The sequence below is a fragment of the Chelonia mydas genome, chromosome 10, assembly GCF_015237465.2.
Source record: "Chelonia mydas isolate rCheMyd1 chromosome 10, rCheMyd1.pri.v2, whole genome shotgun sequence".
In the NCBI taxonomy this organism is placed as follows: domain Eukaryota; kingdom Metazoa; phylum Chordata; order Testudines; family Cheloniidae; genus Chelonia; species Chelonia mydas.
In genome coordinates this window covers 23,261,061-23,286,852 of record NC_051250.2, presented here as the reverse complement: position 1 = coordinate 23,286,852, position 25,792 = coordinate 23,261,061, and the positions used below count along the sequence as shown (strand labels likewise).

The 25,792-nt window shown below is 40.8% G+C and overlaps 1 protein-coding gene across 15 annotated transcripts in view; it reads left to right on the top strand.

Annotated features, from left to right (window-relative positions):
* Window positions 1-6,093: 6,093 nt before the first annotated feature.
* The window catches only part of CLEC16A (C-type lectin domain containing 16A), a 189,645-nt gene continuing 169,946 nt past the window's right edge, over window positions 6,094-25,792 (top strand). For 7 of the 15 annotated variants that reach the window (XM_043523250.1, XM_043523249.1, XM_037911469.2 and 4 more), the window contains exons 1-5: window positions 6,094-6,355; window positions 19,625-19,753; window positions 20,805-20,938; window positions 22,469-22,617; window positions 24,733-24,838. In XM_043523250.1, the coding sequence (XP_043379185.1) occupies window positions 6,276-6,355; window positions 19,625-19,753; window positions 20,805-20,938; window positions 22,469-22,617; window positions 24,733-24,838 (598 nt within the window). In that variant the 5' untranslated portion in view covers window positions 6,094-6,275. The remainder of the gene's footprint in view (window positions 6,356-19,624; window positions 19,754-20,804; window positions 20,939-22,468; window positions 22,618-24,732; window positions 24,839-25,792) is intronic. The other 8 variants (XM_037911470.2, XM_043523247.1, XM_037911468.2 and 5 more) reach the window with 2 other exon arrangements.

Sequence of the window (25,792 nt, the reverse complement as noted above, 5' to 3'; positions counted from 1 at the left end):
TCAAAATACAACACCAAAACCAAACTGAAGATTTATCAGATCTGCATTCTTGCAGCACTACTTTATAGTGCAGAATGCTGGGGAATGAGAAAGTATGACATGACCAAACTGTCTTCATTCCATACAACCTGCCTCAGAAAAATCCTCTGTATCTTTTGGCCCAGAACAATCTCAAACCAAGATCTATGAGCACCATCATTGCCAGGAGGCGTTGGAGATGGATCGGTCATGTAATTTGGATGGAAACTGATTTCATCACCAGAGTACCAATAAGATGGACACCTGAAGACAAGCAAAAATGAGGCCGACACTGCTTCATTTGAAAGGCTAACACACTGAGGTGTAATGGCAACAGGCCAAACTGTCAGATCAGATCTTGGTACATAAGGAAGTTGCACGAATTAAAGATTACAATGTTGTTCCTTAGGAAGAACTTTCTGTTAAAAATTTTTTGTTTTCTAATAAATCAAAATAAATGGCAAGGGCAAATATGCCTGACCAACCTGATTGCCTTCTATGATGAGATAACTGGCTCTGTGGATATGGGGAAAGCAGTGGATGTGATATATCTTGACTTTAGCAAAGCTTTTGATACAGTCTCCCACAGTATTCTTGCCAACAAGTTAAAAAAGTATGGATTGGATTAATCGACTATAAGGTGGACAGAAAACTGCTACAGGCTGGGGACCAACTGGCTAAACAGCAGTTCTGCAGAAAAGAACCTGGGGATTACAGTGGATGAGAAGCCAGATATGAGTCAGCAGTGTGCCCTTGTTGCCAAGAAGGCTAACGGCATATTGGGCTGCATTAGCAGGAGCATTGTCAGCAGACGGAGGGAAGTGATTATTCCCCTCTATTCAACACTGGTGAGGCCACATCTGGAGTATTGCATCCAGTTTTGGGCCCCCCACTACAGAAAGGATATGGAGAAATTGGAGAGAGTCCAGCAGAGGGCAATGAAAATGCTAGGGCACATGACTTAAGAGGAGAGGCTGCGGGAATTGGGTTTATTTAGTCTGCAGAAGAGTGAGGGGGGATTTGATAGCAGCCTTCACCTATCTGAAGGGGGGTTCAAAGAGGATGGAGCTAGGCTGTTCTCAGTGATGGCAGTTGACAGAACAAGGAGCAATGGTCTCAAGTTGCAGTGAGGGAGGTTTAGGTTGGATATTAGGAAAAACTATTTCACTAGGAGGGTGATGAAGCACTGGAATGGGTTACCTAGAGAAGTGGTGGACTCTCCATCCTTAGAGATTTTTAAGGTCTGGCTTGACAAAGTCCTGGCTGTGATGATTTAGTTGGGGTTGGTCCTGCTTTGAGCAGGGGGTTGGACTAGATGACCTCCTGGGGTCTCTTCCAACCTAATCTTCTATGATTCTATGAAATCTTTTTTACAGATTTTTCCCATTGAATGGAATGTCTGCGGATGGTTTAGCTAGATATAAGCCCAGGCAACAAATAGCTACTAAAGTGAGGGAGGGGAAATGAGAATGAAAGACACATTCAAAACATCATTTGCTCTCCAGGATCTTGCTAGGTGTTGGATGTATTCCAAATCTTCAGTTTATTTTGACCCTAATACTAGAGGGCATTAAAGTGAACAATAGCAAGTCAGACATGGGTTCTGATCATTTAGGCTCCTATCCTGCAAGCACTTAAGTATGTGTTTAACTTTATGCACATTTAATCCCATTGAAACACGTGTGTGTATAGTAAAGCTCGTGTGCATTTGCAGGACCAGAGCCTTTGTTTTCCTTTAAAAGAAGAGAATGCCAAAATAGAACACTTAGAAGAAGCTAGGCTTATATGGAGAATTATACCTTTTCTTTGAAAACTGGAAACATAGACAGGAAAGAACAGGGGAAATACTTGATTTCATAAAGGGATATTTCTGATGAATTCTGGAGAGAATTGTTTTCATTTTATAGAATTACTACTTGTGTCACATCCACCACAGAGTAAACATAAGAAACTAAGACACCATATGTACTCAGTTAGCTGGTCCCTTTCTCATTTTTCCATTTGGAATATGATGGGAGGACACAGTTCAAAGCTATGGAGAGGCAGTGTGGCCTACTGAATAGTGCATTAGATTGGGATTCAAGAGTCCTGGATTATATTCCTGGCTCTGCTACTAGCCTGCTAAGGGTCCTTGGACAAGTCACTTCACCTCGCTGTGCCTTATTCTCCGCATCTGTAAAATAAGAATAATGATAGTAACCTCCTTTGTAAAGTGCTTTGAGATCACTGATGTTAAGTCATATTTAACTGACAGGTTTTGTTTCTCATACAGTAACAGGGGTTAGATTGTTTATATTGAGGGTTATGGATTTAGACTCTGCTGAGGCCTTTTGGATTTTCTTTTGTCATGGTGTGCACTCTCTGGCAAAGCAGTGGATGAAGCAGTATTGCTTTCTCCTCATAGCTTGGGACAAAGCCAGCCCTCTTTCCCAAACCTGTGGCCCCCTACAGACGGTGTCTCCCGAAACGTGAGCCCTCCCACCATTTCTGCTAACCCATGCTCGAGGGGCCTCACCTCACCAAACCCACTCTACACCTCATCTCTCTCCCTGCACTCTTCACTCCCTCCAGTGGTGCAAGCAGAAATCATTCCTTGCCAGTACTGCACTCATGGAAGGGACAAAAGGGGTCGGGGGGGGGGGGAGGCATGTGATCTCCTCACGTGACCCTCCATGTGACTCTTCCCCACCCCAGCCCCTCCTACAACTCTCTTTGTATATACAAACATCAACATGCTTAACTACTCACTTTCCCCCCAAATATGTAGTATTCAGTCTGTTTATATGGAATATGGAAGTTGGGTGAGGAGCCATTTCAGCATATGTATAACTTATTAAAAGACAAATTTTAAGAAGAACTGTATCCTAAACTGCTTTATGATATTGTACCCAAACATTGCATTTCAATGGGAGATTCAACTTCCTTTATAGGAACAGACTCTTGAAACTCTTACCAGCCCACAAAAGTGGTCCAGTCATGCAAATAGTCCCATTGTCTTCAATGGGATTGATCAAATGTTTACAGGATTAGATTTCAAGGTTGTAAATTGTTCTGGATGAAACTGACAATGCCTGAGCTGTCAGATCAGAAGGATCTTCATTCGAATAAAGGTGGGCAGGTGTGTGATAAGTTTTAGCTCCATTGCTTATATGAGGGACATATTTTCAGCCAAGTTCTTGGCAGATTCCTGAGGCAGCTGGTTTAAGGCCGTCAATGTCCGGCATTATAATCTTCACTTACAGTTCTCTCACCCACAAAGGTGGGAAATGAGGCATTTGTTTTCTTTGTTTTGCTGCTCCAGTTCCAGTTAACAAAATGCATGTTAGACTAATTTGGCTGCACAAAAAAAAAAAAAAAAAAAAAAATTCTATGTACACTGGGGACAACACCTGATTCCTGTAAGGCTGCAGAACTGGGCTGACATCAGAATCCAAACATCCTCTGGTCAGTGCAAGCAGAGGCATTCCTCCAATGATTTGGACTTGATGTGATGCAGTATGGATGTCATGGATAATTCAGACCAATGGGGAGAAACAGAATCAAAAACACGTTTAAACACCATCCGTCCCCCCACCCCTTCCCTCTTGAGGACTCCTGACCAATGTAACAGCACAATATATATGCTAACAAACCTTTGTCTAAGTTTGCAAAAAGAAAAGGAGTACTTGTGGCACCTTAGACACTAACCAATTTATTTGAGCATAAGCTTTCGTGAGCTACAGCTCACTTCATCGGATGCATACTGTGGAAAGTGTAGAAGATCTTTTTATACACACAAAGCATGAAAAAATACCTCCCCCCACCCCACTCTCCTGCTGGTAATAGCTTATCTAAAGTGATCACTCTCCTTACAATGTGTATGATAATCAAGTTGGGCCATTTCCAGCACAAATCCAGGTCCCCCCCCACCCCACAAACCCACTCTCGTGCTGGTAATAGCTTATCTAAAGTGACCACTCTCCTTACAATGTGTATGATAATCAAGGTGGGCCATTTCCAGCACAAATCCAGGGTTTAACAAGAACGTCTGGGGGGGGGGGTAGGAAAAAACAAGGGGAAATAGGTTACCTTGCATAATGACTTAGCCACTCCCAGTCTCTATTCAAGCCTAAGTTAATTGTATCCAATTTGCAAATGAATTCCAATTCAATAGTTTCTCGCTGGAGTCTGGATCTGAAGTTTTTTTGTTGTAATATCGCAACTTTCATGTCTGTAATCGCGTGACCAGAGAGATTGAAGTGTTCTCCGACTGGTTTATGAATGTTTTAATTCTTGACATCTGATTTGTGTCCATTTATTCTTTTACGTAGAGACTGTCCAGTTTGACCAATGTACATGGCAGAGGGGCATTGCTGGCACATGATGGCATATATCACATTGGTGGATGTGCAGGTGAACGAGCCTCTGATAGTGTGGCTGATGTTATTAGGCCCTGTGATGGTGTCCCCTGAATAGATATGTGGGCACAGTTGGCAACGGGCTTTGTTGCAAGGATAGGTTCCTGGGTTAGTGGTTCTGTTGTGTAGTATGTGGTTGCTGGTGAGTACTTGCTTCAGGTTGGGGGGCTGTCTGTAGGCAAGGACTGGCCTGTCTCCCAAGATTTGTGAGAGTGTTGGGTCATCCTTCAGGATAGGTTGTAGGTCCTTAATAATGCGTTGGAGGGGTTTTAGTTGGGGGCTGAAGGTGACGGCTAGTGGCGTTCTGTTATTTTTTTGTTAGGCCTGTCCTGTAGTAGGTGACTTCTGGGAACTCTTCTGGCTCTATCAATCTGTTTCTTCACTTCCGCAGGTGGGTATTGTAGTTGTAAGAATGCTTGATAGAGATCTTGTAGGTGTTTGTCTCTGTCTGAGGGGTTGGAGCAAATGCGGTTGTATCGCAGAGCTTGGCTGTAGACGATGGATCGTGTGGTGTGGTCAGGGTGAAAGCTGGAGGCATGTAGGTAGGAATAGCGGTCAGTAGGTTTCCGGGATAGGGTGGTGTTTATGTGACCATCCGTTTATTAGCACTGTAGTGTCCAGGAAGTGGATCTCTTGTGTGGACTGGACCAGGCTGAGGTTGATGGTGGGATGGAAATTGTTGAAATCATGGTGGAATTCCTCAAGGGCTTCTTTTCCATGGGTCCAGATGATGAAGATGTCATCAATATAACGCAAGTAGAGTACGGACATTAGGGGACGAGAGCTGAGGAAGCGTTGTTCTAAGTCAGCCATAAAAATGTTGGTATACTGTGGGGCCATGCGGGTACCCATAACAGTGCCGCTGATCTGAAGGTATACATTGTCCCCAAATTTAAAATAGTTATGGGTAAGGACAAAGTCACAAAGTTCAGCCACCAGGTTAGCCGTGACATTATCGGGGATAGTGTTCTTGACGGCTTGTAGTCTATCTTTGTGTGGAATGTTGATGTAGAGGGCTTCTACATCCATAGTGGCCAGGATGGTGTTATCAGGAAGATCACCGATGGATTGTAGTTTCCTCAGGAAGTCAGTGGTGTCTCGAAGGTAGCTGGGAGTGCTGGTAGCGTAGGGCCTGAGGAGGGAGTCTACATAGCCAGAAAATCCTGCTATCAGGGTGCCAATGCCTTTGTGTGTATAAAAAGATCTTCTACACTTTCCACAGTATGCAACCGATGAAGTGAGCTGTAGCTCACGAAAGCTCATGCTCAAATAAATTGGTTAGTCTCTAAGGTGCCACAAGTACTCCTTTTCTTTTTGCCAATACAGACTAACAGGGCTGTTACTCTAAAACTTGTCTAAGTTTGTTAGCACGTGTATTGTGCTGTTAAAGCCATTTAAAGAATGAATGCCCTCCCTAACCGCGTTCTGCTCCTTTAAGGAGTAGAGCGCAGCCCCAAGTCTTTCCGGTACCCCGCAACGGCTAAAAATCTCTTGCCGGTACCGTGTACTGGAGGGTACCACCCTGCTGGCGCCCAGACTCCCTCCCAAACCTGACCCTCTCACGCCCCCGCAGAGCTCCCACCCACCCGGGTCACAACCAGCGGCAGAAGGCGTGCACGGTGCATGCTGGGAGTTGTAGTCCACCATCTCCTGGCCGTCTCAGGGAAGGGGGCAGGGAGACTGCATTTCCCAGCGCGCCACGCGCGCGCATGCGCCTTTGCTCTTCCTGTCGCTGTCTGGTGGGGCGGCCGGCCAGCCGGGTTTGTAAGTGTCAGGGGTCGCTGTGCTGCCCCACAGCTGTGCGCTCGGGGCGATGGACGGCTAGAGCCCGCGGCCCTCAGCCTCCTCTTCGCCGCCAGCATGTTCGGCCGCTCCCGCAGCTGGGTGGGTGGCGGGCACGGTAAGGCCGCCCGCAGCATCCACTCCTTGGACCATCTCAAGTAAGTGCGTGCGTGTGTCGGGGGCGGGGGGGGGGAGTGAGTGAGTGAGTGTGTGTGTGTGTGTGTGTGTGTAGGGCTCCCCCCCCGGGGGGGGCCTGAGGCGGAGCGTGTGTGCAGGGAGCTAAGGTGGGGGCGGAGGGGCCAAGGAGGTAACTCAGGGAGGGGGGCGGGTCGGAGACCCTGTGGGACCAACGTGGGGCTCAGGTCCATGGCGTTTGGGGTGCTTGTGGTGTGGTTGGGGGAGCTCGGGTTGAAGGGGGGTTGCTCTGTCTCAGCGAGAGTGAGCTCAGAGCTTCACTGAGGCAGAAGGGACCCCTGTGGCTCTATGGCAAGCGGGTCTCTGGAGCTGGGACCTCTCTGGTGGGATTGGGGTGTGTGGACTGGGAGATTGAAGAGGCTTGGAGGAGTCTGCAATGGAGGGCTCCAGACTCAGGGGCTGACAAGGCCTTCAGGAGTTTGAGTGGGTCTTGTGGCTGTGGAAGAGTAATGACTTCTGGAGGAGTTTCACTGGGGGCTGCCATTGTAAACATGTACGAATGATATTTCCTCATCGTCTTACATCTCTCTGTGAATATTCATGTAACTATATTGCTTACAGTCCTCTTGAGTTCTCACAACTACTGATTATGTCATATACACTTCTCCTCCCTCCAGCAACCTCCCTCTCCCCAGCCAGTCCTGATTTTTGCCTTGCAGGTGATTGGATGTTCCTAAGTATCTACAGGGTGGTGATGTAGTGGCACAGCATGAAAAGACAAAGCTATGATTTTATAATGCAATAAACTTGTTCTGTAGAACAAAGTCTAAAAGGTGGTAACCTTAGATGAGTACCAGCATTGTAGAGATGGGGAGATATAGTTAACTGGGGCATCGAAGTGGTGAGAGAGTGGTCCAAAGTTGCACTACAAGTAATACAGAGGGTTTGAAAATATCACCTACTAGTCAGAGAACTAAACCTACTGGTGAGGAGGCAGGAAAAAGGGTCTTTCAGCACGGCCCAGGGGCCAGTGCCTTGGTTAGAGGCCTTAATCCCCATTACCAGGTGCTGGTAGAGAGAGAGAGAGAAGGTACTGGGAATCTTGAATGGGAGCTCTTTTTTTTAGGTATTACTCTCTGGCTAGGGGGTGTCTAATGAATATGAAGTCCCTGCACTGTAACTGGCTGCTGGAAAGGGGAAATAGTTTTCTTCTTGCACGATGAGCCTAGATCCTGGGGGAAGTAAAAGTGTGTGTGAAGGATGTTCTTTACTCCTTCTCCAGACTCCTGGCTGCTGTAAGAAAACCAGTGAGGTAAAGGTTCTTCTCCCTATTGAATAATTCAGGTTCTGGACTCTACCATAGCTCAAAATTTTCCCCAGCCAGGAGGGAATGAAATTGACCCATTCCTGTTGCCCCCACCTGGTTCTGAAAAAAAGCTTTGAAATTGAATAGCCTTGCTAATTTCACAGTCTGGCGGTTTGGGAAAGCTACAGAAGCGGTAACTGAGTTGTTCTTGGTAGACTGAGACACAACACTGTTTCAGTTTACTTCTGAAAAGTTTTTATTGCAACAGAACAGCCTAGAAATTTTCTTTTAAATGAAAGCTTACATGTTGCTGTAATAGTTGCTCGTAGTGTTTGTTGTAGTTGTATTGGTCCCAGAATATTTGAAGGACAAAGGGATGAGGTAATATCTTTTATTGGAGTAACTTATATTGGTGAAAGAGACAAGCTTTCTAGCTACACAGAGCTTTTCCTCAAAGACACTGGATGTATGGCTTATTACAACAGTGTGTAACCTACAAAATCCCCTCCCCCCCTTTGCCCTACCACTGCAGGGGTGTTAATGTGCCACTTCACTTGAAATGCTACTGCAACATAGCTGCACCACTGTAGCACTTGAATGTAGACACTACTTACGCTGCGGGGAGGGGTTCTCCCTTTGGCGTTAGGTAGTCCACCTCCTCGACAGGCAGTAGCTAGGACAATGGCAGAATTCTTCTGTCAATCTAGTGCTGTCTAAATCGGGTTTAGGTAGGTTTAACTATGCTGCTCAGGGGTGTGGATTTTTCACACCTTGACCAACATAGTTAAACCAACCTCATTTTCTAGTGTTGACCAAGCCTTAGAATATGTTTACTTATGCTGAACAATCTGTTCCACCTTGTATTTTAGCTGTGGTGCTCTGAGTACCTTTCCCAGACCTGAGGAAGAGCTCCGTGTAAGCGCGAAAGCTTCTCTTTTACCAACAGAAGTTGATCCATAAACCTTACCTACCTTGTCGCTGTAATTGATGGCTTTTATCTCCTTATATGCCAGGAGAAGTTTTCTACTTGCCAGTGATGAATAGGTGAATGGATTTTTCAAGACTAAGTAATATTCATTACATATTGACAAATTGCCCTGGCCTACCTCTTTCCATCTCAGTATTTTCTCTGAGTGTAGGTATCATTTTAGCAAGCATTATCATGAAAATTAAAATTGTTACTTCATTATTCTGATGCCTTCCTCTCTTTATACGTAATATTTTAGATGGATAAACCTTGCAGGGATCAGAAATTAAGGTTTCCCAGCAGCTCATCCATGGCGTTGAAACGACCATGCACTGGATACTGGAATTACCTGTTGTTCTGAAAGTACTATGGTATCTTTTTACATTAGCTTCCCCCAATAACATCTCTGAAGATGATGAAAGTATACTTATGACACACTCCCACCTCTTTACAAGACAAATAGGGAGGCCATCATCTTTGTGACAGAATGTTTGCTTTGTGATTTTAGTTGTACTCGGATACCACAGTGATGGTTGTATTAAACAGTACAGTACCATGATAGTTCATCTAAAACATACATTTCAATTTATCTGAATAGAAGACTCCTGAAATACTTCAGGAAATTATAATTTGATCAGTCATATCAGGAACAGAAAGTGAGTGTCATATATGAGCTATCCATTCATTCTTGTAAAACGTCCTAAATTACAATTGATGAGCTGCTAGTTAACCACAACATCTTGAGCTAGTGGTATTTGACAAACTGATCACATTTACTGTTTTTGGCAATCATACCATACACTGAGAACAAGGACCCAGTTCTTGGTGTACTGTATTAGAGCCTGATCCTGATAACCTTTACTCATGTGAATAGTCTTTGCCCCATAGTAAATCTCATTGAAGTCAAAGGGATTCCTCTTATGAATAAGGATTTGCAAATCCTTAATTGGTAATCATAGTTAGTGTCATTGGTGATGGTATATATTCTGTGCATCTTCCTATTTTTAAACTGGAATAAACAGGCACTAAGTAAGTAATTGCTGCATGTATGTTATCAACACCACTAATCCATAGCACAGTTTGACATCAGCACTCTCTGTAGGCATGAAATGGATGTTGCAGGTCAGGACTGAAGAGCATTGGTGTTATACCAATAAAATAAAAACCAGCAGGATCTTATTAAAGGGGAAAAGGCAAAATGCCACATTTATTGTGAATACAGAAAGAATCATAGTAAGCAGTTAGTTATAGCTATAACATTCCATTCAATCTCATATTCATTCACACACAGGTTCTGCAAGGTTGTTGTTATAGTTACCAGCCTTAGAGTTGCTCATGCCAAGCCACTGGCCAGGTGGCCTGGACATGAGGAGGGAGTAGGGCCTTGTCAGATGCTCATCTGATGCTCCTGGAAGTTGGTTTGCAGAATCAGACCCCAAAGTTCTCACTTTCTAGAGTCCATTTCTATAGGAATTTCTTCCTATGCCAGTCTATGGGAATTGCTTCATCATGCTGTTGCTGAATCAGTCAGCAGATGGCACATTCCTGACAGCTCCGTGCTGCCAGATGTTATCTTGTTCTTTGGTTCTCCCATTCTTGAGGCTGTTGGGTGGATTCCAGTCTGTCCTCCGGGGGTCCTCTGGTTATTTCCACTTGACGCCTTCTTCAGCCGATGGACACTGGATTCTTAAGCTGGCACCTCCCTGATCATGCAGTTATTAGCCACACCAAGCATCCATCCACATACATCCTCTATCTCTATTTTAATCACAATTGTTAATACAACAAAAGAGTGGGGAGTCTCTGGGTGCTGTTTCTGTTGTTACAGAGTATTGCTTTGAGTCTCTCTCTGTGTGAATTGCTTTGAGAACAGACTCTGTCTTAGAATGTACTAACGCAATTAGCAGCTTGCAAGTTTCACACACAGAGGGAGAGAAACAGTACCAAAAACCAAGAGACCTCTTAATTAGTAATACCCTGGAATTTAAACTATGGGGAATCAAACTCATTTGTGATTTTAATACAGAACTTCTTTAATATGATCCAACATTGGTAGAGTTGTGTGGCAAAATGTTACCTTACATCTCGTTGTGCTGTAGTATACTTGGCTCTGGGCAGTACTCATAAGGTTGTACTGTATTTTCATGAGCATGACTCATGCATAGTTTTAAAAAGTCCCTAATTTCTTGACTGCCAAGATGGTTTGCAACCTTGGTAGGTTCAAAGCCACAAACAGGCTTTATTTCACCTTTTCATGTTGATATATTGGGAGATGCATCATATGCAAACAATTGTACATAATTATTTGTGACCACTACATTTTAGAAAGTAAAAGAAATCTTTTTAAAAAGTTACTTACTGACTGCAGTTCTTGTGTGGCCTAAAGCAGGGGTGTGGGAGCTGGGACTTGCAGGCTGTGCAACTGATTGAGAGGTAGGTGACTCATCTGTGTGTCAGTTTACTACGCTGTAAAATAGGTTCCCTGATCAACAGCAATGTTCTGAAGCTTAATTATTGTAAATTGCTTTGAGATCATGTAATGAAAGGTATCTCTAAATGTAGATTATTTTGCTTGTCCCATTTGAGTTGGAGGAGAACGCAGACATGATTAACAGTCTGTTCATAGTTATACTAAGTCATTCTGTAATAAGCTTCATGTTTGGATTAGGTTGTAACTTAAACTCAAAAGCAACATCAGGCAGTGAAATCTAGAACTTTGAAAATAAACTTCTTTTTTTCCCCCCTTGGGGAAAGGGTAGGATGGACTATTGGGTTTTGTTTAATTTACAGGTTGATTGTGAACAATGCATATGTTATAATGCTAGCATGTTTTTGTTCAGTCATTTATGCACATTGGTCCCATGTACTGATCTATGATCATCTAAGATTTGATCTAACTTTCTATTTTCTGTTGCGTTTATAGCAGTTCTGTTTCCTGTATCGTGTTGTAGGGCAGGGTTTCCCAACCTGTGGCTTGGGACCCAAAATTGGGTCGCCAGAATGTTTCAAAGGGTCATGTGGCAGTTCCTGTGGCTCCTGTCCCGAAGTGCTGACTGGGCTTGACTCCCTGCTCCCGACACTGCAACTTTGGGGTCCCAGTGCCACTCAGGTTTGGCCCAGTCATCGTGATGACAGGAATCTGGGTAAGCCAAATTTGAGTTAGTGGCACTGCACCCCATGAGCCAGGTCACAACTCCACTCTCTCAAATTTGGTCCAGTCAGGGGGGCAGGGCCAAACTTGAGTGGTGCTGCCACCCTGGAGGTACCAGTGCCCAGATCAGAGAGCCAAGCATAGCCAGCCCTATAGTGCAGGAGCCACCAATTTGGGTTAAGTGCTGGGCAGGATCCGATTTTAAAAAACACCCCAGGGCCTCCACCCCCAGACTATTTGCTGGGTTGCGATAGGCCATACACATTTACAAATGGGTCTTGAGCCCCAAAAGGTTGAGAACTGCTGTTGTGTAGAGTATCCTTCAGAGTAAAGCCAACTGTCTATCCTTAAATTCTTCTCTGAAAATGAGTCTCCAACAAGGAGCACAGCATATGGCTGTGGAACATCCCTGCCACCTTACCTTTCCATGTTTGTTTTCACTGGTGTACAGTGCTTTCCCATTTCTTTTCCTAAAATGATAAATTCTGTCAGAAGAAAACCTATATCCTCTAGTTTTGTTTTCTAGAGAAACTTTCCAATGAGTTATACTTCATATAATCAAGAATGTGCATTTATTATTTATTTCTGGTGGTGCCACAGCGTGTTAGGCACTGTACAATAGCAAAGTAAGCCCCATTTCTTACCCTGAACAGCATGTAGTGAAACAGCTGATTTTTATGCATACTTACCAACATATGACCTGATTCTGCTCCCATTGACTTCTGTGGATAAGTGGATTAGACCTGTAACTGAGAGCTTGAGTCTTTTCTTAATTTAAAAAAAAAAAAAGAAAAAAAGATGTTGAGGGCCCATAAAGGCGCTAGAGTGGCAGATATGAAGTATTTTCCAGACAACAAGTATGGTGTAGACAGCAATAATGTACTCTTTCTCAGACAGACAGGTCTGTGACTCCTCTTTGATCTGGAAATGCCACTTCTAGGAGTCAAAGGGCTAATTTGGTGGCCAACTCTTTTCTTGGCTACTTTGCTGAGACTTGAGGAATGTGAGGTCTGTACTATGCTAGCTTTTGTTTTGTATTGTGGACTACTTTGGGGTTTTTTTTAATGGTCGTGCCTGGAAACTCCAGTCAAGGTCAAGAACCCATTATATTGAGCGCTTTGTAAACACATAGTAAGACAGTCCCTTACAAGAGCGTGAGTCTAGTTTAAGACCAGATATAAGTAGATATGATATACAAATAGAGGGAATGGAGGAAGGAGAATGAGGGTTATGGTGAGGCCAACACCAGGTTTAATAAATTAGTCATGTGCATAGCTAAATGGCTTCAGTTATTTTTAGTTTTAAAATATTAAAGAAAAACTAACCCCCTCCCCCCCTCCCCCGGCCTCTTGCTTCATTATTATTAGTTAACTTAGACAAGGTAGAAGTTGGGTCTTGAAGGATTTGAAGCAGGCATGAATAGTTGCTTTTTGGACTAATTAAGGGAAAGCATTCCATATGGTATTACTGAAACTTGGTGGGATGATTCCCATGACTGGAATGATAAAATCAATGGTTGTAACCTATTTAGGAAGGAGGGAGAGTGGTTGTGTTGAAAATGGCATTATCTGTTTCTGAGTCACCAACAACTTGGAAGAAGATGATTTTGAATGCTTATAGATCAGTAGCCTAGCAGATAAGGCATATGATGGGGTATTACGTGTTGTCTGCTACAGACCACACTAGGGAAGAGGATGACTGTATTGTGCACCTATATAATGTATAGGAAAAAAGCTGTGTGATCATGGGATATATGCTGGAGATCTCATGCTGCCAGTACTAAAACATTCTTGGAATTTCTAAATATTATAGATGACAATTTCCTACCTTAAAGTGTTGCATCCAGCATGGGGGAATTCTATGTTAAACTTCGTCTTGACAGATAAAGATGACCTGATCACAGAACTAAAAATTAATGGTAACTTAGGTATAGGTGATCATGACTGATTTAATCACATTTATAATGTGCAAACAGAATAAAGACTAGAACAGTGATATATATCCTTTTATATATATACTTGATGCTTTAAAATGGCCAATTTCACAAATCTGAAAAGAATTGAGCCAAATCAGCTGGGAGGAAGAATAGAATCAGAATGATTGAGAATTGTTTAAGAACACTTTACTAAATGACTAAAAAGCCACAGTCCAGCAATCAAGGAAGAATGCCATATTGGTTTAAAAAAACCTGCCCTGGTTTAGAGGGAAGTGAAGGCAGCTAAAAAATTAAACAAAATAAAAATTAATATAAATCAGAAACTGGGAATTGTAGAAAATTGATAAGGGGAGCAAAGATAAATTTGTGTTCAGTAAAGTTAAGGACAACGAGGAAGAGTTTTTTAAATAGGTTAGGAACAAAAAGAATACTAACAATGGTATTAGCCTACTACCGGATGGAAATGATAGAATTATCAATAATGCAGAAAAGGCAGAAGTGTTCAATAAATATTTCTGGTTTTTTGGGGGCGGGGTAGATGATAGATGATTTGAGGGTGACATGGTAAGATACAAGAATAGTAGTTTATGAAGGGACCAAGAAATTTGAAATAGAGGCCTGAAACTGAAGCAGTGCTAGAAGGTGGGGATGACATGATCAGAACAGGTCAGGAACAGTATGTTCATAGGAACATTATGAATAGACTAGAGATGACAGGCAGGCCACAGACAAGAAGTCAAGACAAGAATTAAGAGTTGGGAAAAGTTTTAGTGATGCAGACAGAACAGGCTGGATCTTTGCAATGTTATGGAGGAAGAAGTGGCAAGTTTTGGGAATGGGTCTAGAGAGGTCCTAGTTGGAGATGACATCTAGGCCTGAGTAACTGGGAACATAATGGTGTTACAAACAGTCCCTGAGAAAGGGAGAGGCCTTGAGAGTAGTAACTGCCTACACTGTGATCTGTGAGGCTAATGAAGACACCGTGACTCTAATCAATTTCAGACATACATTTACTGGTGGTGCTAACAGTCTAGTAGGTAAGAGCATGCTGCTTTGCCACTTCTAGGTGTGGGAGGAGGTAAGAGATTCTAGAGTGACGCAAACAGACAGAAGTGTTACCAATCATTGACTATTTTCAGTTTTCCCATCTTCTTGTGAAATCCAAAACAATGACATTGTGAAGGGACAGAGCTTCAGATTTTGCTTCATTTTTTGCTACTGAATTGTGTATTTCAGTTCCAAGCTCAGTGTCCAGCAACAGAGAGAGGCACCCATCTGTAAAACAAATTCTGGGTACTGTCGTGATGTGAAAGATGAATCACCTTGTTCACAGGCATGAGGAAAAAGAGCAGTGCTGCTGGGTTTCTTCCAGAGTGTAGAAAGAAGAAAATCAGTCTGACTAGTTAATTTTCTTCTGGGTTTCTTGACTTCTTGTTTTTCAAAGCTTGTTTTTTGAAAACAAGCCCATGCTCGTTTGAATGAAGTACATAGAATTAATAGTTAAAGGTGTACTCCAACTTCCCCGATAAAAATAGACTGTTTCTTTCTGAAAGAGAATTAATTTTATTCTTAAAAAGAAAAGGAGTACTTGTGGCACCTTAGAGACTAACCAGTTTATTTGAGCATGAGCTTTCGTGAGCTACAGCTCACTTCATCGGATGCATAGCATATCGTGGAAACTGCAGAAGACCTATGCATCCGATGAAGTGAGCTGTAGCTCACGAAAGCTCATGCTCAAATAAACTGGTTAGTCTCTAAGGTGCCACAAGTACTCCTTTTCTTTTTACGAATACAGACTAACACGGCTGTTACTCTGAAACGAATTTTATTCTTGTAATCTGTTAAAACTTGGAATATGCTTGGGTGACTTGGTTGCCCGTGGAGCCTTAATTTGCCCCCCTTGTCTATCAGCAATATGATAGTCTTTAATTCAGTGGTCCTCAAACTTTTTACCTTGTGCCTTCCCCTCCTTCACCCTGTCAGCTCCCCTCTCCCTTCAAGCCAGAGTCGGGGGAGGAGGGTTGTGGCTCCAGGCATGGGGAATGCAGATAGGCTAAAGGGGCTGGCCAGGCGGGGCAATGTGGACAGGGTAAGGGAGCCGGCAGGCAGGGCCACAGTGGGGCACTCCCTCCCTGCACCCCCATGGGGGATTGGCCTGTGTCCCAGCTGCACCCCCCCACCCCCAAACGCTCCTCCACACCCCCTAGGGGGGCACATCCCACAGTTTGAGGATCTCTGCTTTAATTACACAATCACAGACTATTTTTCCACTGGTTCCCTTCCTCAGCCTGTGCTTTCCAGACAGCTCGCTGACAACTGTTCCCTCTCTTGCAAGACCTTTTAACTGTTTAGTGTCCTTTTATCTTAGCCTCCAGCCTTAGCAAAACAGTTGCAAAAAGAAAAGGAGTACTTGTGGCACCTTAGAGACTAACCAATTTATTTGAGCATAAGCTTTCGTGAGCTACAGCTGTAGCTCACGAAAGCTTATGCTCAAATAAATTGGTTAGTCTCTAAGGTGCCACAAGTACTCCTTTTCTTTTTGCGAATACAGACTAACACGGCTGTTACTCCAAAACAGTTGTGTAATTTTTGCTGGAATGTGGAATTAGTATTGTTTCTAAACTTCCTGACTGTGTGCTCGGTGGTGGTTTATCTGGACCCATTGTATTACCTTCTTGCTTGCTTCGTAACATCCCTGCTAGTAAACTAAACCACCTGTACATACAGTACGCAAACAAATTTGTTAGTCTCTAAGGTGCCACAAGTACTCCTTTTCTTTATTCTGATGTATAGACATTTCACATGACCTGGTCACAAATAGTATTCATAAACTAATATGAATCAGCCTTTTGTCCTTCATACCTAATTCATTACCTGAGCACCACTCCTCCGATGCACTGAATGAGGTTGGGGTCCTGCCTGTGGTAAAAACAATATGTGATCACGTAATTAAAGACCATATCACAATGTGTTTGAATTAAGGCTGTATGGGCAACTTTAATTCAGCGTTTCCTAACTTTTCAGTGTTTGACGTTGCAACTATAATGTTCTTTTTAAAGTAGCTTTCTTGTATGTAATATTATATGGTATACAATTAATCTGCACAACATCCCTGCAGTGTTTTTCACCTTTAAGTTAATGAAACATAACACTGAGCTTTAGTATAGCTTTTGTCAGGGAATATTTAATTAGTGCTTGATCCTATTCTTGTGCATATCTAATCATAAGTGTAAATTTTGGCCTTGAGACCTAGAAACACCGTTTTCTTTCCACAAAGTCACCTGCCCCTTCACAGACCAGGAGAGTTAATTACAACAGCAGCGACACTGAAACCCAAGTAAATGCATGCAGACTTATGTTATGTCTACACTTGAACCACTACAGCGGCGCAGGAGGGGTTCTCCCGTTGGTGTGGGTAATCCACCTCCCTGAGGTGGTAGCGAGGTCAGCAAAAGGGTTAGAGAGGTTAGATCAGCATAGTTATGTCTCTCCGGAGTGTGGATTTTTCACACCCCTTAAAGAAGTAGCTATGCAAATGTAGGTTCCTAGTGTAGACCAGCCCTCACCTTATCACTTAGGTTACCAAAAGAACAAGTATAAAATTAAGCAACAATGAGTTTTCCAGTAAAATTCACCAAACAACTGGTAAACCTGTAATCAGTTTCCAGGAATATAAAGCCCTATTCACAAAGGCATCATGTTAAAATGTGTTCAAATTTAGTTTTTTGCAATTTGTCACATTGTGTACTAAACAAAATTTGTTTTTGGTAACCCTTTGGGAAACAGCTCAGAAATGCTTTGCAATGTATAGTGTCTTGGGGGCAAAGTTGAGTAATATCTTATGACTGTTTCTACTGTTTACTTTGACCAGCATTGCATTATTGGACTTATTCTCTCCCCTGCCACCCTCTCCAGTCTTCTGAAATGTAATTTAGTTCATTTCTAATAAATGCAGCCACTTACACGGATTCATTTCTCCATACATGTGATAGTTCAGGTTCACAGTTAATTCAGATAAACAGGGCTGAATATATGCAAAATATTGCACAGTTGATAGTTACCTCTGAACTAACCCTCTCCCCCCACCCCCCAAGGGGAGCTAACATTTGCTACCATCACACTGTTCTCTCTGCTTGTAATACCCCTTCTCCCACTCTGCCTGGACCTTGTCTATTTAGACTGTAAGCTTTTAGGGGCAGGGACTATTTAGGGGCATTACTGTGCCTAGCGTAATGGGATCCATTCTTGGATGATCCTTAGGCATACTGTAATAAACATGGTTAACTGAGTAAGTATGTACATTTTAACATTGGATCATACTAAATTTCAGTTTTCCTCATTTTGATTCTCTGCAAGTACTTACCTGGGAGGACAGACTGAGTCGTGTAAAGCTCTGTCTTAATAACATACAGTGTAATTGATTTTAAACGATATACAAAAGAACTGAGGTTGAAGATACATTACAGTGGGAGGAATTATCTGCAAAATGTATTAACTACTTTCAAATTTTCCTTTTCTTATCATGATTTGACAGTTGTAGTTTGGCAGGGCTTTTGGAGCTGGGCATATTTTGAAACTCTTGGACTCTGTGCTGAACAGTTTGTTCTGGTCTAAACTAGTAGTTAGACAATGTTCTGCATCATTTAAAATTCACACCCATTTTCAGCAGTAGTTAAATTTCCTAATGTAGACACAGCTCACAGTGTGAGGGTGACTCATCATAAAACATGCTGTTTTCCTGCAAGATAGTTGGAAGTAGATAGGTCAGGATAGGATCATCTGTGAGACGGAGTATTACATGTGGGTCTCCTTGTCTAAATGAACATTTTAGTTCATGGCAAGCTTGGGGTATGATTCTACTTTGCACTAGTATTCTAAGGGCTTACTGTCTTGTGGACCCTGCTGATATACATTAACAGTTTATAAATGCAGTTTGCTCTAGTCCTCTTTGAGGCTGGGCTAGGGCCTGGTCTACACTTAAAAGTTCAGTCAACAGAACTATGGCGCTTAAGGGTGTGAAAATACATAAATTTACTTACAAGTCTAACAAAAATGTGGCTTAACTCTTATTAAATATAATATAATTTCCCTAACATAACATGTTGTGCTTTTCTTCTATTTCCACGTATTTACCCAAGTAAAATGAAATTGGTACTACAGCTGTGTACAGGCACTCGTGCTGTTTCCTATCTGTCCTGGTTAAGATGTTTGGAGTTTTCAGCCATAAAATTTAGCCCTTCGGTTCAGACTGAGCCTTGGACCCACCTTCTCTCAAAGTAGTGTCTAAATACAGATGGTCGAAGGCTGAATAACTCAGCTCCACCCAAGGTGGAGCCAAGACATCCCTGACTGCCATCAACAATTAAGAATTCAAACAAAGATGCATTCCATGCAGCAATTCTATCGCTGTAATGATGCAGTATGTATTTCAGTTAACTTTACATGCAACCTGCTAGAATTAACCTCTCAGGGGTATTTAAATCTCTCCTTACACCCTGTAACTATATTTACCCACTTCGCTTTCTCTTCTCTCCCTTTTCCCATGCTGTTCTTACCCAACCGTAACCTACTCACTTAAGAAACTCAACAAATTACAAAAACAAATATAGAGGGTAAATAGTCAACATAATCACATTGTTTTAATAATCCTTTTTATTATGTACATGGTGCCTGTCATTCTAGGAGGTTAGTTTGCCTCTTACTGTTGCTTATTCATTGTTCTACCCCACCTCCAATGTCATTTTTAAAGTAAACAGAAGCAATTACATCAGGGGGAAAAAAATGAAGTTTCTTTCCTGGGATATAGTAATAACTGTGGAAGAATAGGTTAGTAGAGAACATTTGACAATGATTGTGAAAATCACAGCCCAATGTTGTTAAACACAGCAATAGTTACCAATTACATTTTTCTCCTCTTTTCTCCTCTCCTCAGGTATATGTATCATGTTTTGACCAAAAATACCACAGTAACAGATCACAACCGCAATCTGTTAGTGGAGACTATTCGTTCTATAACTGAGATCCTTATATGGGGAGATCAGAATGACAGCTCCGTGTTTGAGTAAGTGCTTTACAGCTTCACTGTTTATATAAAAAAAAAAAAAAAAACCAACAAAACCTAACCAATTAAATCAAAATTGTTGATCAGCTGAATGGGCGGGGTTGGCATTTGTAGATTGAGATGAATGGTGAAGCTTGCACTATGGTTCCGACCAAATGTGTGCTAGCTATAATTCAGCTGTCCATAGAGGTTAGCTTTCCTACTGTGCAAGTCATCAGCTACTTTAAGGAAGTTTCTTAATTGAAACTTGAGCAAACTATTTTTGGTAGAGTTCCTAACACACTTCATTGTAGAGGGGGAAGAGGAATTGCATACAGAGATGGTGGCACTTAGATGCTCTTAAAACAACTTTACAAAGGGGTGTGTGCATATAACTGGTATTGCTAGAAAGGTAACATAACCTCTCATCCTACTGAGGATTGGTATGTTAGAGGAAACAATAAATCATTTATTTTAAAAAATTCTGACCAATTCAAAGCTGCTTCATTGTACCATTTTGATGTTCATATGCCATGGTAAGCTTTGGAAGAAAATATGATGTAGTAACCTTTTTAAGGTCTACAGAGTAGTAGGTTTATAGGGTCATTCTAAATGTAATAACACACCTTTCTTTCTGATCCCCCTTCCCCCCCCCCCCCATGACGACAAAATACAGTAGAAGACAAGCTGACACTTTTAGTGGATTTTTTTTTTTGAAAGCTCTAGGAAATTCCACTAAAATATTTCCACTCAAAGACCCTTTCCTACAAAACTGCTTTCATGAGTTCGTAGGGTAAGGAAGCCTACTTTTCTGTTCAGTTGGACATTACATGTCTGACTAACCCTTAGATCTTTATCCCTTTTGTTTATTAATTTGAATGCTCTTCAAACATCCTGGTTCGTTTAATTTTTGACAGAGAGGCACTTTTTGTCAGTAAATGGATGCAATATTAGAAAGCTATACACTATGAAAGTTGTCAAACTTATAAAAAATAAGCCCCCAAGTCAAACCAACAGTTCGTCCTTTTTAAAAAAAATAATGAATCAGTAATGCTTTTACATTATCTTCTAGCTTTTTCTTAGAGAAGAACATGTTTGTTTTCTTCTTGAATATCCTGCGTCAGAAATCGGGTCGTTATGTATGTGTACAGCTGCTGCAGACCTTGAACATCCTCTTTGAGAATATTAGTCACGAGACATCACTCTGTAAGGACACATTTCTTATTAAACATTTGTTCTCCTTATTAAACAAATCAAAGCTTCAGCACACAGTGTAATTGCTCTTTTCATTTTATTAACTCTAAAAGCTAATGTACAAGAATGTTTTTAGGACTCAAGTCATCTAACTACCTCTGTGAGATCATTAATTTTTTTTAATTAAACAGCATTGGATTTCCAATGCAACTCCACTCTAAAGTGGTTGTTCATAAGTTTCCAGTAGTAAAAAAACCCTTTGGGTTGTACTGTTGAAAGCAAATAGTAAAAAATTTGAAAAGATTTACTATGTGGTCTTTTTAAAGGGCTATTTAAAATGTGAACATTGTATTGAGTATGTTCTAGATTATAAGTCTTCTACTCAAATGAGGAATTTAAAAACCAACAACCATAGAAAATCACTGGTTAATTAGGGTCTCAAATGTATGTACTTAACTGTTGCAGAACTAGCAGTGGAAGCATACACCCGCTAACAAAGCCTTTTGCTGTAGCTGTTCTGTGATCAGAGTGGTTGGCATCCAAACAAAACACCATGTTAATTTTAAGGTCCTTTAGAAACATATGAAGGGAGAAAAAAATAAATTCTTGCTAAATAAGAGAAACAAAATTGGCCAGGACAGCATCCATGCATAAGCTTTTGAGGGTAAATAATATGGAGGGGGAAAATGCTATTTTAAATAAATACTTGATTTGTAATGCCTGAGATTTGATCACCAGCTACAGCATGCTTACAGAAGAAACATAATATAGACAAGTGTATTCAGTTCTCATTATAATCCTATCTTTGGGAGCCAAGCCTTTTGCAAGAAGTTAATGAGCATTACTTCTATATATTACTGCTAATTGAAGTAGTCATTTGCATTGTTCAACCTAAAAATAGGGGTATTTAGTTGTCAAATGGAGACTTAATTACTGCTAGGTTGTGCTTATAAAGCACTTTTCATTGTCAGGCACTTTATATATATAAAAGAAAAAAAAATAAAATTAGGCTTGGAAGGATTAAATTTGTATTGCTAAGTGTCAGTAAACATTGATTTTTACTGTACACCCCTGCGCGCCCCTTCCCCCCCCCCTCCAAACAGCCCCAAAACAAAACCCATTTCCATCGATGGTGATCAAAATTTATGGAGGCAAAATAAGGAAAAATGCTGCTTGAAAACTTAGTTTGATTTAAGGATATCTACTTCATGTGTTTTGAAACATGATGTTGGCAATTTGTGTTTTAGCGGTTATGAAACCTTAACTTTTTAAGCTGTCTACTATCATTAAATTGTCTGATTCCTCCCCACCCCATCCTCCATAATTTCCTGCAAGTGTGAAAATTTAAATCAATGAAAACAAAAAAAATTGCATAACTTGTTTTCACAACTATGAAAATTTAAAATGATAAACGTTTTTCAAAAATAAACCTTGATATTATCCATTAAAACTTTAAAGAAATATTAAATTCTATGAAGCCTGTATATAACCTATTCCATAATTTTCCTTTGTGGTGATTTGTGATATGGTTTTATATTTCAGATTATTTGCTCTCTAATAACTATGTAAATTCTATCATTGTCCACAAATTCGACTTTTCTGATGAGGAGATTATGGCATATTATATCTCATTTCTGAAAACACTTTCCCTGAAACTCAACAATCACACTGTACACTTTTTTTACAATGAGGTAAGTGGCTGGAAAAATTTACAGTAAAAAGCCTTACTAACTAGTGTGTGAAATGAGTTTAAGGCCAAAACTTTTTGGTGGATCCCAGAAAGACTTGTCTCACCCATGAGCCTTAGCAGTTCTCTATCTCAGCTCAAGCTTCTTTCGAGGACTGCTCCTGCTCCATTGTCTTGCAGTTTAATATTACTTATATTGTAGTAGCAATGTGCCTGAGTAAGAATCTCAATCATGTTTTGTGTGTTGTAGCAAGTGTGTGGGGAAATCTTTTTGTGCTATGAAATGTCTGTCTTGTGTATTTCCCACTCTTCATACTGGTCTTAATTAAATTGTTAACATGTTAAAAGCTTTATACTGTTTGCACAGGCAATAATTAGAGTGCATTGTCTTTCTTCTGTAATAAAAAGTCTAAATTCCCTCTGTTAACTCCATTAGCATATAATATCTTGGCACGCTATTAGTGTGTATCATTTAAAAAAAATAGTGAAGGTGAGATTTTAAATATTTAATGTGTAGTTTTTCAGCAAAGTCCACAAAGTATTTTCTTTGGTAGTCCAAAACTGATTAACAGTAGAGGATAACCTCATCTAATCCCAGCCCACAACCAGCTTTCTTGATTAAATACTACAACCGCTGAAATGAAGGTCTGGTCTACACTTTAAACATAGGTACAGTGCTCAAGGGGGGGGGGGGGGGGGTGGAAATCCACACCCCTGAATGCTGTAGCTCTGCCAACCTAACCTTTGGTGTAGGCATGATTTAGCCTGACTGACCCCAATGTTTCAGTCAACGTAGCTGCCATCACTTGGGAAGGTGGAGTTCCATCACTGTAGCCTGAGTCTACGCTACAGCGGCATTCACTTTGGAGCTGTTGCTGTGCCGCTGTGGTGCCCCTAGTGTAGACATTGCCCAAGTATAAATACACTGCAACATGGATGGCAGAAGCTAATGTTCTTACTGATTCGGTCAACCTTTTTGTTGTAATAACATCAAACTGAAATAGTTAACTTTGTAAATCACTGCTTTAAAAAATTAAAAAGCTTTTAAAATATTGCATAGTGAGATCTCCATTTAAAAGAATTTAATATAATCTAAGTGCAAAAGAATATCCAAATTTACAGAAATTTGTCATTGGCATTTTGCATGTGTATATTAAAACAAACTACTTCATGGATCTTAGTACATATTGATGTTTTGGTCTGTCAGCTGCTATATTTGAATTATAAATGGCCACAGAACTTGGTATTGCAACATAAAGTGCAACATAACTTCAAACTTAAGTTAGTTCAGAATTCTGATGTTTCAGATGTAGTGATTACTCATGGAACCTAAAAAGAAAAGGAGGACTTGTGGTACCTTAGAGGCTAACAAATTTATTTGAGCGTAAGCTTTCGTGAGCTACAGCTCACTTCATCGGATGCATCCGATGAAGTTGAAGTGAACTGTAGCTCACGAAAGCTTACGCTCAAATAAATTTGTTAGCCTCTAAGGTGCCACAAGTCCTCCTTTTCTTTTTGCGGATACAGACTAACATGGCTGCTACTCTGAAACCTGTCACAGAACCTAGAGTTTTGTGTATTTACTACAGTACTTTATTCAACTGTAAGCCTGTTATCTTAAAGCCCTAATTCAGCATTTGAATCCACGCAGACACATCCCATATGAAATCAGTGGGGATCAGCATGAGCAAACACACCCACCTATTTTGGTTCAGTTGCAGGTCTAAGAGGTGGTTTTTTTTTTTTTTTTTTTCATGCAACCTTAGTCTTATTTTTCTCTCTCCACATAATAGTTATTGCCAGAAGAGGGCATCAAAGCTGTTTTAAAAAGTACAGAGATGTTATTGTGTGAAATATATGAAACTTTTGTTAATATATGCTTCCTGTAATAAACTCATGTACCTGAAACCTAATAGGTGTTTGAAACTCTCAGATTTTGTTTTAAAAAGGATTAAGATTGACTACATCTGTATGCCTTTATAGAACTATGCAATAGCTTAGATTTCCCCCTCGCCCCGCCTTGTTACCTTTGTCGGGTAACTTTTTTCATGCAAAATCCTAACAAAGTATTGAATGTTTGACAGGATAGTACATAATGCCTGCTGTATTTTTATTTCAGCACACAAATGATTTTGCCTTGTATACGGAGGCTATTAAATTTTTTAACCACCCAGAGAGCATGGTCAGAATTGCTGTCAGGACTATAACTTTAAATGTCTACAAAGGTAAGTTTAGTGTATCAGAAGACTAGTTCACCTAATACTTTGTGTAGCTAAAGTAAAATGTTAACAATTACAAACAATGCATATTAACCAGGCATAGCTTCTGATTTATGCAAGGTTGAATTAATTGTAAGCATGTTACTTAACATGCATGTGTTAACAAACATACATGTGTTAAATATAGACTTTTTCTTAATCTTTAAAGAAGACAACTCTAAAGCCAAAGTGTGTGTTTGTAAACATCCATGTATTGTCCTTGATAAAGAAAAGGGTGCCAACACAATATAAAATACACAAGGAAATTCACCTCAACTGCCACTAGAGGTCCTAATCTGGCCATTTAAAATATGACTTTCTTGTTAAGGATATCTGTTTCGACATATTAAACGTTTATAATAAGAGAAACAGTAATTTGTGGCAGAAATCAACATATATAGTTAATTTTTTTTATGACTGCAATTCTGGAATTTGGTCGTCCACTCATCAGTGGAGAAAAGCTATTGATAAGTTGTTCTTTGTGCAAGCAAGTATATGTAACTTGCACTTTATTGAAACAATTTGTTTTGTGTAGTTCTGTGTAAATTCATTGGCATAGCCTGGAGGCAGGAATGTAATCCTAGACTCTGGAGTGATCTGCATGGTGATGTGCATTCATATAGGGGTTTTTAGCCTGCAGTTGCCTTTAACTAAATTTGTATTTCAATATTTACACTGCTTTTTACATTACAAATTTAAAAGAGGAATTTAATATTAATTTGGAAATAGACTGTCAAGACCAATATAAAACTGCCTTACAAAACTTGCTATAAATCAGTGGATGTTGTAGTGATGCATGGACTGAAAAATGACTAGTCACTAGAAAATAATTTTTGAACTCTTATGTACAAAGTAAACACAACAATGCTTTTTAACTCAGTGACACTTTTTTCTCACAGACTTCTCTTTGAACAACTTACT